The 12239-nt window shown below is 43.2% G+C and overlaps 1 protein-coding gene across 1 annotated transcript in view; it reads left to right on the forward strand.

The window, feature by feature from the left end:
• The window catches only part of LOC126534443 (cytochrome P450 2C23-like), a 100616-nt gene extending 89612 nt beyond the window's left edge, over positions 1–11004 (forward strand). The window contains exon 8 of the mRNA XM_050181719.3: positions 10386–11004. Coding sequence (XP_050037676.2) covers positions 10386–10576 — 191 coding nt within the window. The 3' untranslated portion in view covers positions 10577–11004. The remainder of the gene's footprint in view (positions 1–10385) is intronic.
• The last annotated feature ends 1235 nt before the right edge of the window (positions 11005–12239 follow it).

Raw genomic sequence — 12239 nt, forward strand, 5'->3', positions numbered from 1 at the left:
TCTTCTGCTGCATCTCTTCACCAACCAGATACGTTGGCTTAGAGTGCATACTTACTAATCAGCGCGAAAACAACGGAAGACACAAAGTATGAAGAACACAGGGCGAACGCTCAGAGGGCACGGCATTCTGCGTCTCAGGATGAGGCCGTGGGTTTCATGCGACCCGCAGCTACCGCATTCCAAATGAAGTTCCTTCAATAATACTTAGGTGGTGATGTTTTGATGCACGCAAAAGACAAAAACATGGCCAATGTATACGCGAATCCAGCACAATGGCATATCTCCCAGCCCCTGGCTGCTTTCGTGCTTTAGACAACAATAAACTATTCACACAGCCTTTGAACAAATACTGATTAATATCAAAACTGCTGTTCTCGTATATTTATATAAGTGCAATTTATTCCTTAAAGACATGGGACGAGAATCCTACGACGAAAGCTCACTGTGTAATGTCCAACAGAAATGTAGCTGAAATAAGAGTAATGTAGACAATATGTACCTTCAGTTTAATTGGCACAAAGGCCACTAGGAAGTCTGAATTAGAGAAGTAGTTAGAGAAATTCGGACTGTATTCGAAATCGTGTTTCAACCTTGCCATAGCGATGCAATCACGCAGCGTAGGATACATATACTTGAATCAATCGGAAGAATTCACAAGATTCGTTTGCTGCCTGCTCTTTTTTTGAGTTACAGAATATTCTAGGCCCTGGTGCCACTGTTACCTGTTTACTTGTAAATAAACGAGGCACGTGTAGACCACAGATTGCACTTTTTCAGTTGATAACAACGACTTCTTGTCCTCAGTATTTGTCCGAAGATAACTTTAGTTATCTTGAAATAGCAGATGAAAATATGAGCATACATATTATATAAAAAAAACAGGGCTTACGCCTGCGTATCTGATAAATTTACTTGAATTATAAGTACGCTACAATCATTTTGGCAACAGCATGTGTATGAGTGCCTAGTCGTTATCAAATTGTCATTGCTACATGCAAGGAAAATTACCTATCAATAACGCCAAACCCTCAATAAACATACAGATGCAAATGATGCACAGAGAGACCCATTCGCAAACAGCTTTGCCTTGAATGAAAGAGCGATGCGTTGGAAACATATAGCAACAGTATTGAATTGTGTGAAGCTGCTGGTATATAAAAAACTCAGAGCAACTACAACCTAATGTGGTACATGCCTAACTATCTTCAGTAGCCTTCGTGACAAGTTCTTAAAATAGAGTTCCATAAGGATGTTGAACAATCAAATAAAAATGGAATAACTAAGAATAAAACATTCATGAAAAATTTATTTATACAGAAAAAAATAACAGTAAAACTCATCTCATGATGAGTGTCCATGCTAAGAGAGAGTCATGAATGGCATGTCGATACTAATGCAGCCAAGTGCCACATTTATGAAGTATAGTTTATTTGATAGCTGTAGTTCCATTCAGAGACTGCCGTTGCTTCGGCTACCCTGATTACGAAATGTGCGGCCTTTGGGGCGTATCTTGTCTTATAACCATCATCGTCACCTGTGTTCCCCGCGTTTCCTTTTCTTGCTGCTGCCAGCCTGGTAGTTCCATATCAAGCACAATTTGCGCGTTATCAGCGCGACAGAGCATTCCCGAGGAGGAGAAGGAGGAGGAGGAGGAGTAGGAGGAGGAAAGAACGTTATCCTGGTCGATTACAAGGTGTTGCCCTTTGCCTGGCTAGTTCCATGTTGGGACCGGGACGTCAAGCCTCCTTGCCCTACCACGGGCGTACTGGACAGCCAGGACTTGAGGGATATTCCCTGGGAATTTTATTTATTTATTTCATAATACGCCTAAAAGCCCCCGAAGGGATATTACATAGGGGGAACTGATACATGAAAAAATGTGACCTTTGCGCGTTACGTAAAAAACAACTAAAGTACACAAAAGCTGTACAAAGTATTTATTAAAAATAGAAAAATACACAAAACTTATACAAAGGTATGATGTCTAGCAAAATACACAAGTAAAACAATATACAAATTACATTAGGCAAGTGAGACTTAGATAAAAAATGCAAAACTGTCTGAGAGAACAAATTAAGGGAATTAAAAAAGGCACAACGTAAATGAAGTAAAATGAGGTGCTGCTCGAAACTGCGTCAGTTGTCATCTTAACAAATTGATGAGACCTGAATGCACTTGTACAATGTGCACGCAGAACAGTAAGACATGATCAAAACAATATATATAGTGAAGAACGTATGAAGAAGCAGTACATGATGAATATTTACACGTCACTATTGCGTAAATGTTCCTAAATGGTTGCGAAATCGGTGTCAGTAGCAATGTGGGATGGTAGGCTATTCCATGCAACAATTGTTCGAGGAACGAAGGAGTTAGCATAGTTAGCTGAGCGACAACTAATGCGTTTCATCTTGAAGATATGGTCTGTGCGTGAAAAGAAGGCTGTCGCTGGTTCGAAGATACGGTGAAGATGCGGATGATGATAAGGGCTCACTGACACCGGCGACTGACAGTGCTCGCGCGACCAAGTTGGTGGCAAAGCGACCAGTCGAAAATGGTTGCCTTTCTTGAAAAGTGACCATTTTGGGCCAGTCGCTCTCTGCGCAATTTTTCAGTCGCGCGACCGTGGTCGCAAAACTGATAAACCAATCAGCGGCGCACCGGAAGTGATCTTTCGTGTGTCTACATCCGGCCTCCTCCGGCGTCGCGTTCAAATTCCGCGTAGATTCCGAGAGTTCTCGCTGAGAACGATAATCTCCGGGATTGCGACTTGCGGGTCGCGCTCAGCCGGGCTTGCCGGTGTGAACATCAGTCGCCTTCGGTCGCTTTTTCATTGCGAGTCGCAAATGGTCGCGCGACCTCCTCAAGTCGCCGGTGTGAATGAGCCCTAAAACTTGTGCAGCAGCGAGAAGCGGGCAATCCTGCGGCGATGAGATAGGTCGTCAGACTTAGCCCGAGCTTTGAGTGCTGAAATGCTAGTATAGGGTGAATATTCAGAAAAAAGAAAACGGGCCGCGCGGTTTTGCAGTAATTCGATTTCTTGGGTAATATATGTTTGACAAGGATCCCAGACAGCTGATGCATACTGGATTTTGGGGCGTATTAATGTGATGTATGCTAGTATGCGTACTTTAGCTGGAGCATGCTTAAGTTTGCGTTTGAGGAGGCCTAAGGAGCGGTTAGCTGGTGCCAACGTCAGGTGGGTGTGATGATGCCAGGTTAGATCAGACTGTAAGTGAACGCCCAGGTAATTATATGAAGTTGTAAGTTCAATTATGTTGTTATATATTACATACCATGTTGGAATACGGTGGTTCCGCCTAGTAAGTGATAAAACCTTCGTTTTAGTTGTATTAAGAGGCATCAACCATATTGAACACCATGTGTCAATAGCGTTAAGATCGGTTTGAAGAATATCTTTGTCACTGTCGCACGAAATTAATCGATATATTTCGCAGTCATCGGCAAAAAGTCTGATGTGCGAAGACACAGTTAGGCAGGTCATTAACATAGATTAACAAAATTAAAGGGCCAAGAACGCTGCCCTGTGGAACACCGTAGGCTACTTTTGTAGAAGAATTACTGTTGTTAACAGCCGTATATTGTAGTCTGGATGAGAGGAAATCCTTAATCCAGCCCACAATGGTTGGGTGTATGTTAAGGTTCATTAGCTTCAGTACTAGTCTATGGTGAGCAGCGCGATCGGAAACTTTAGAGAAATCCAGCAACATATCATCCACTTGAAACCCTAGGTCTAGGTATGAATGTAAGTCATGTAAAAAGCCGGCGAAGTGTGTTTCTCATCAATAAGCACGACGAAAGCCATGTTGGTAATCAACAATAATATGTGGTCTTCTAAGTAGTTAATTATTTCCGTATACAAGATGTGTTCAAGTAATTTACAAATAGTACTAGTTAACGAGATAGGATCGTAATTTAATGGGTAAGTTTGGTCTCCGGACGTAAAAATGGGTATGACTTTTGTCACCTTCCAGTCGGGCGGAATAGTGTTAGTTGATAAAGACTGCGAGAAGAGTCCACACAGTATAGGTTACAAACTGGGTGACAAATGTTTTAACACTTTATTATTAATGCCAGTGTGATCAGATGCGTAAGAAACTTTAAGTTTATTTGGTAAAGAAGAAATATCTGCTTCGCTAATAATTATTTCTGGCATTGACATGTTAATGAGATTCTCAAAGATTGGTGATGATTTGGTGTTTTCCTGTGTAAATAGAGATGAAAATGCGCTATTCAATAAATCGGCACATTCCGAGAGGTGAACCATATTACCATGCTCATCAACTTGTGTTAAATCGGCACAGCTCTTTTGGTTCAACGCGCCAAAAACGTTGAGGATAGTTAGTGAGCATAGAATATAGGTCATGGGCAAAGGAATGTCGTTTAGATAATTTTAGCACTGACTGATATCGCTTATCTCAGGTCTTATAACGATGCCAGAAATCTTAGTCGCGGGCTTTATCGGTTTTACTATACAAACGCTTTTTCTTATTATTAATGCGCCGAAGCTTTACGGTAAACCACAGGGCTGTCGGGGCGCAGGCTATTTTTGTTAGAGGGACGAATCGATTAATGAGTTCATTAAGACTAGTTTTAAGTTAAGCCCAGTTATGTTCGATTGTTTGAAATTGGCATCTATTGAGGAAATGTAAATAGAAGTGAGATAGCGCGGAGCTTATGCGGTCAAAATCAGCTCTATTGTAACATCGGATTGTAACAACGTCTTGGAAAGGGAACTGCAAGACTACCTGTTATGATATCATGATCAGATAGCCCATCTTGATGAGTTAAGTCGAAGCACACGTCAGGATCACTGGTTAATACTAGATCTAAAATGCTAGCGGATGTAGTCGAAGATCGCGTAGGAGGGGTGATAAGCCGTGTTAAAGAATAGTCGAGACATGACTGCAGGAAACGGTGGGCCTCAGATAGGTAGGTTGCTTTTGAATGGTTAGCCCAATCAACTTCGGGGAAAGCAAAATCACCGAAAATTAGTACTAGAGATTTAGGAAAACGAACAGTAATGATTTCAAGGAGCCGTTGGAATTCACGAGAAAACGTATTGCCCATGTCAGGAGCTCGATAAAAAGCAACGCTTACAAGGCCTGCTTTATGTTTTATTGAAACCTACACACACTCAAAGAAAGTGTCAAGGTACGGCGAAAAGATTTTTTTTTTGCCCTGGCACCAAAAGGTCGCCACCTATTCGATTTTTCCTGTCACATCGAAAGTAGTTATATGAAGTCCAGCTTTCCAGAATGCAGGTATCGGGGACAGTATCGGTAAGCCATGTTTCAGTTAGTATCACTATCGATGCTCAACATGAGTCAATGATGGATGATAGCTGTACTGTTTTAGAAATGACACTTCTTATGTTCGTGTAAAGAAAAGGAATGTGGTCTTGGACGTCATTCTTTCTCGATATCGGTCCAGTGAGTTGATGGTTAGTGTGATCACATGGCTAGTCATCTGATCTGATCTGATCATTCCTAAAAACCGATTCAGGGAAATGCCAGGTCAAGCGATGCACACTCCCAAAGCAGATGTCCAAGCGTGCATATCTCATTGTTGCATGCTTTGCATATAATATTCATGTCTGCAATGTCATACCATTCCTTTATTTCTGCAGGTGACTAATAATACTGTGTTTGTAATTGCGACCGGAAGGTAGCGAGCACTGATGTTTAATGCAAGGGAATGCAAGCAAGGCAGATGACAATAATTTTTGTGGGACAAGATAATTCCGAAAGGGCGCAAACTTTTCTCAAAGACTGAATGCGACATAATTCGGAGCCACATACACTCAATTTCCAAGGGCGCCCAATAGCATGGAGGCATGTTGGCGATTGTGTAACGACATCGCATTAAAGAAGATGGAATGACGAAGAATGATGTCGACGGAACGGCACAGGCGGCACGACCGCAACGAGAAGTTGACAACAAGAGGACCATTCTGAATGATGACGATGGTAAAGCAATGAACGCGTGATGGTGACGACTCGGCAATTATCGAATGACGATGAGCGCATGACAGAGGTGCTGAGACGACGAAGGTGTGACGACATCCGGGTGAGGAAGCTGGAATTTCGACGATGGCGTGTAATCAACGGCATGACGATGGGGGTATCACAGTGAATGGATGATAGGCAATGGCGACGATGACACAACAACGGTGGCACTATTACGAATAAATGACACCATAACTATGGCAGAATCCTGAAGGACTGAGGAGGACATATTTTTGCAAGGAGTATAACAATGATTGATTGACGACGATGGGGGGATGTTGGTGTCGTGTTGACAATGGTAAAAGGTCAGTGTGACCACGACAAAATGACAATAGCATGGCGACGCCATGAGGGCAATGGCATGCTGACGACCGCATTACGAAGCCTGTTTGAGAAGGATGGCTTGAAGACAATGACATGATGAAGGATGGCTGACGAAACTTGCGTGACAGCAATTGCATGATTACGACGGCGTGACAGTGTTATAACAACGGATGAGTGATAGCAGCTGCTTGCCGAGGATGATTTAACCACGGCAGCATATTCATGTAAGAATCATGCCAGCACAATTAGGAGGGAATGTCACAAAAAAGATAGACGCGGGCAGAGCGATGAAGATGGCATGATTACGACGGTATCGCAACGTTCGGTTGACGCTACTGAAGTGATGACGATGACAAAACAGCGCGATGACCACGACATGCCAAAAATGCTGTAACGGTGACTGTGCGACAATAATTCCATGACGATGTCCGTATGATGATACTCACATGGAAGAGTTAGAATGACGATGAAATACCTGCGACGGCATTCCGACAATGGTGCAACGCGAAATGCATAATGACTACTGCAGGTTGACAACACAATGATGACAATCGCTTGACAACCATATTAGGAGAATCGGATGATGACGAGTGTATTATGACAGTGATGTAACGGCGACAACATAGGAATCCTTTATGACGACATTTGCATGCCGATGATGGTATGAAGAGGACGGCTTGACGAGAGCGATTGAAAAGCTGGTGTGAAAATAATGAAATCACCATGACAGCATTATATCTACAAGGACGTAACAGTGGCCCAAGCTACTAAACGCTTGGGCCCACGATGTAGGCTTAGAAGGCGTGACGATGACGACATGATCAGTGTCAAATGTCAAAGCGGGAAGAACGACAATACGACGATTATTACGACATGACGACCGCGATCACACACCTGGTATACCACCTGGTTGTCGGGAGCTCGATTTAGCGGAGGCAAGTAATACGCGTTTTGACAGGTTGAGGAGAAAGCGTAGACTGGCTTTATTTCACCGTGAAACAGGTTTGCCGAGTGGCAGTGCTGGCGCCCCTCTCGGGCAGCGACCACACGTCCAAAGAGACAGCAGCGGGCAATGACCCACACGTGGAGGCCAGGCGAGGATGATGGGTGTTTGAGTGTAAATGACGCAACGCATGAAGCATTACTGGTCAACATAGGCTGGTTACGCGTGGTCGCACGACATTGTCTGTTCTTGGCCGCGTACGCCAATAGTGAAGGTCTTCTCTGAACACGAAACCACACGAAAGGGGCCTTCATAGGACGGAGTCTGCGATGGCTTGATAGAGTCGCGCCGCAGGAAGACTTGCGTGGTTGTTTCCATTGTTGGAAAACAAAACCCAGGCTACCATTGGGGGATACGTGGGGGTGTAGGCCGAAGCTGGTCGAGCCAGGACCGTAGCCTCTTTAAGTACACCGCCACCACTGGCGGAGTGCCTTGCTGGGTGCCGAAAAACTGGCCTGGAGCGCGGATTGCTGATCCATAGAGCATCTCGGCAGCGCTGATTCCAAGGTCATCCTTGATTGTTTTTCGCAGCCCCAGTAGTACTAGGGGTAGCCTTTCCAACAAGTGCTGTCTCTCGAGGGTGGCAGTCAACGACGCCTTCAGTTCCGGTGAAGACGCTCTGCTATGCCGTTGCTATGTGGGCGGTAAGTCGTTGTGTTATGCAGGCGCATGCCGAGCAGTCTCACCAAGGCAGAAAAAAGCGAGCTTTGGGATTGTCGGCCTCGGTCTGCAGCAGCGTCCTCCATGTGAGTGTTCGAAAAAAACATAAATGACCTGGGTCACCGCTTGTTGGAAGCTCGGTTTAGCAGGAGCAAGCAATACAAGTTTTGACAGCTTGATAACAACGGGCGCACTGGCTTTATTCCACAGTAAAACTTGCTTGCCGAGTGGTAATGGAGGCGCCCCTGTCGGGCAGCCACCTCCTGTCCCAAGAAAGAGCAGTGGGCAATGACCCCGGCTTGGAGGCCGGTGAAGCTAATTCAGTTTCACAGAAGCGAGGGACGAATCACAGTGACAGACGGTCGCTACAAGGTGAAGTAGCGTTCATCGCATTAAGTATCATGTACGTAGGCGTACGCTACAGAAGCTGTGACGGCACATCTTCAAGTGACAAAATAGGCAAGGGTTAACCAACATAAGCCGAAGGGTAAATAATAAAAACTCGATTAACAGAGGAAATAGATTTTGCAGACGAGAGGAGCTTATTGACGAATTGTCCCTTGCATGTTATATAGTGAGGATAGGGGTTGAAACTGAACTGGAAACATTGCATTAGATTTTATTTTTTATATAAAAAGATATAATATATCTTTGAAAATATAAAGTGATAACAAAGAGGTGACATTTTTAAAACCTTCAGAATAAGCGTCAATGGAACAAAGTTGAGGTGTGCTGCTTTTTTACCGCTATGCAAAGAAGATGACAGGGCTTTTCGTCTGTAATTATCCTGTGCGTGAAGGTTCATCAGAATTTGCAAAACTTTTGAATTTAGGAAACATACTCGCAGTGGCCCCAAAACACTTAATAGGACACAGATCTGGAAGTTTAGCCATCAAATGTATTATTGTATTGGCGAGTTCCAGAGTAAATGCATCAAGGTACAGGAATAATTCTACGGCTGAAAATGATACAACGTGTAAAATATTGAAGGTCAACATTGCGATCGTAAATGTAAATGATACAGCTAACGGGATTAAAATGTAAATCACGCGTGAGTGGTAACAAAGCAGTGATCGATGGATAGATGTTAGACACAGAGTTCACTTTACACAAAAAACGAGGAAACACTTTGCGAGATATATAGGACCTTAGGATTTGTTCCCACATATCCGGAATTCAAGTTTCTGCACATAGAGACACGATATCCCACGTACAGTTTAATTTTACAAGGCTCGACAGTGTCACTGCATTAAAATTACCATGACAGTAGCGGAACACCGGAGTGCAGCATGAAATGTTGGATTTAATTAGTTAAAGGAGGTCATGTGATGAACAAGATTATGTGTTAGGTAATATGAATACTAATATTAGGCACAATATAAAATATAACTAGGCAACTTTCTAGCATGCTTCGCTGAAATCGAGAGGTTACCGCGCATAAGATTAGCCTGTTTTCTCTACCAATAGGCGCTAAAAAATTAGACTCACATTTACAAGGTTGCCATCCATGACCTAGTAGATTTCAGCGCTTCGCTGCCTAGACATTTAATGTACTCTCTGTCCTAACGGCCGAGCTTCACCCATTCCCTCCTGGCCGAAGGGCAACCGACGTATGCTTCGAGCTTCAAAGTATAGCTTAATTAGTTTACAGCAGTAATTTCAACCTTCCCGCTGAAATCAGGTGCTTCTGCGCAAGCTTGTCATTGGCTATGAACTGTTAACTGTTTAAAATTTACCGAGGGACAGCATTCTTTACTGCAGAAAATATCTATTAACACACGTCTGCTGAAAACGAGACGCTGGGCTCAGTCGTTTCAGACGAGGGAATGAAACACGCATTCATTTTTGCACATCCATATTATAGTTTCAAAAACCGTACAAAAATAATCTTCACTATACACTGTCTTCCTTCTCAACACAGCCTATCGATTCCAAAGAGAGCAAACAGTACAATTATTTGAGCTTCCTAACCAATCACAGCTGCTTTTGCGCACATGTTTGCCTTTCTCACTAGTTGGCAATCTGTATTTTAAGATTTTTAATAGCAAACAATAGTATTAGAATTTATCATATCTGAAGGGTGTTTGTGTCTGCTAACGTAATGAAAAAAAAACACGTAGTGCCGTTTTGATAATCGCAATGTAGAGGAGTGACAAACTAAAGCAAGACCTAATGATTATGAAACACCATTTGATGTGAAGATGTTTTTCTCATGCGTCATGTTGAAGCCCTCTATAAACTCCACTTTATTCTTTGCCATAGAGTCAATGGGAATATTTTCTATTGTCTTCTGTTCACAGTCAAGGATATATTCATTTATTTTCTTGGACTGAAATTCTCCTATTCTTGGTTTCTTCTCGGCAATGCAGGAAAGCGGTCATGCCCAGGAGAAGTATTTGCCTCAATGGAGATATTCCTCCTAGTGACATTCCTTCTACAAAAGTACCGTGTCGTCCTGGAGGAGCCACTACAGTACGACCTCGACGACGCTAGCACGAGTCTTGACAGATTGGATCATGTTAAAGTGCGATTTGTGCCACGTCATTCAGCTGAAGCCTGATGTTCTCAAAAAATAGTGTATTCATGATTCCAAGTGCACGATTCAAGACTTCAAAACAGCAGCCTAAAAAGTTCTGTAGGTCATTCATTAAATAAATAAAGGGTTCTGCTCTTCAGAATGGTCTGTAAAAGCTAGCATAATAACGTTGACTATGTTTGTTTAATATCCTCTAAAATTTCTACAATACCTGTACCATGAGCGGATGGTCACTTCAGGCACAAGGGAGAAACATTCTAGCTTAGCTGATGCTTCTTGCATCACCCATTTTTTAGACTTGCTATTTGTATACATATTTAACGAGTGATGTGAAATCGCAGCCTATAGCAAAAGCACTTTGCGAGAGGCTTTTTTTTAAGTTCGCTGTATAATTACGCTCAGGTCATAGCATTAATTCCATGCGGTGAATAAAAAGGCAAGTGACACAACAAGGATGTCTTGTCACTTTTTTAGTAACAGATTGAGTATGGAAAATTGACATAGTAAATATATAGGCCAACGTACGGAGAACAGTGCCAAACTAAAATACCTAATGATTTTCTCTTTTGTCGTCAGTTACGCCAGGAGTATTTGAAGCAACACCATGCACTTTGTTGTGCTTGTGTAAAATATTTTTCGCCATCTTAGAAGTACTGCGGCAACTGACATTTGTGGCCACGCAAAAATGCCCTGGTTTCTCGTCACACCTTTAGTGTTTGGATATTTTAACCGGTGTAGTTTTTAAATTGATATTTATAGAGAGGGTTAGCGGTGACTCAGGCGAGCGATCGCCGAGATATATAATATCCAAATACCGTGACTGTGGTCAGGTGAATCATAAGTAACGCACTTACTGTGTCACCGCGAATCAACGTTATCACGGTAATAACTACTTGATCCGTTAATATCACTCCGGACAGCAGTGTCAGTTGACGTTCTGCTTTGTAGATATTGAAGACAGAGACTTATGTCCGTCGAATGCGATTTAATAATCGAACTGCTGAGATGACGCTGGCATGAGCCCTCGCTTCATGCGTTCTGAACCTCTCTTAATCTTCTTCAGTGCGGCCGTGTTGCAGCGCCTCCAGGAAGTAGAGCCACCGTATAGGTCATCCGACTTACTGGCCGTTCGACAGTAACATCAGGAAGGACTGCACAATGCCGTCGCTTCCTGGAAACGCCTTAACAATGCGGCCTATTTCCCGCGTCAGAGCCATCGCGTTTATGTGCTAGATGACGACAGCACCCTCAGCCTTTAAGTTCAATTGCGGCATTGCCTTGCTGCGATGGGCATCCAGCAGTAACAGAAGGTATTTCGTAATCCCATCCGCCACTTCTTCCAAAGACCCCGAAGGAGTTCTTCCGGATGCCTAGATCGTCGTCGAAGGTCAGAGGCAGATATACTAAGATCAAGTTTCTGCGTTCATTTGGCAAAGTGAGCAGACGCTTGATCAGTAAGCAGTGTTAAGGGAACGGGGGTTTAGTAAATCTTTGGATGTGACGTGCGCTTCAACAGCTGTTACGGCGGGAACATTTAGAAATGTCAGAAATCAACAGAGAGAAACTTCTTAAAACGGACGTTTGGGCGAGTTGGTAAGCCATACTGAAGTGCCAGAAAGAAAACGCGCTTAAAAAATTATGCATGCACTCCATGCAAGATAGCTTAAATCCTCAAACAGATCGTCTG

Source organism: Dermacentor andersoni, chromosome 7 (genome assembly GCF_023375885.2).
Source record: "Dermacentor andersoni chromosome 7, qqDerAnde1_hic_scaffold, whole genome shotgun sequence".
Taxonomy (NCBI): Eukaryota; Metazoa; Arthropoda; class Arachnida; order Ixodida; family Ixodidae; genus Dermacentor; species Dermacentor andersoni.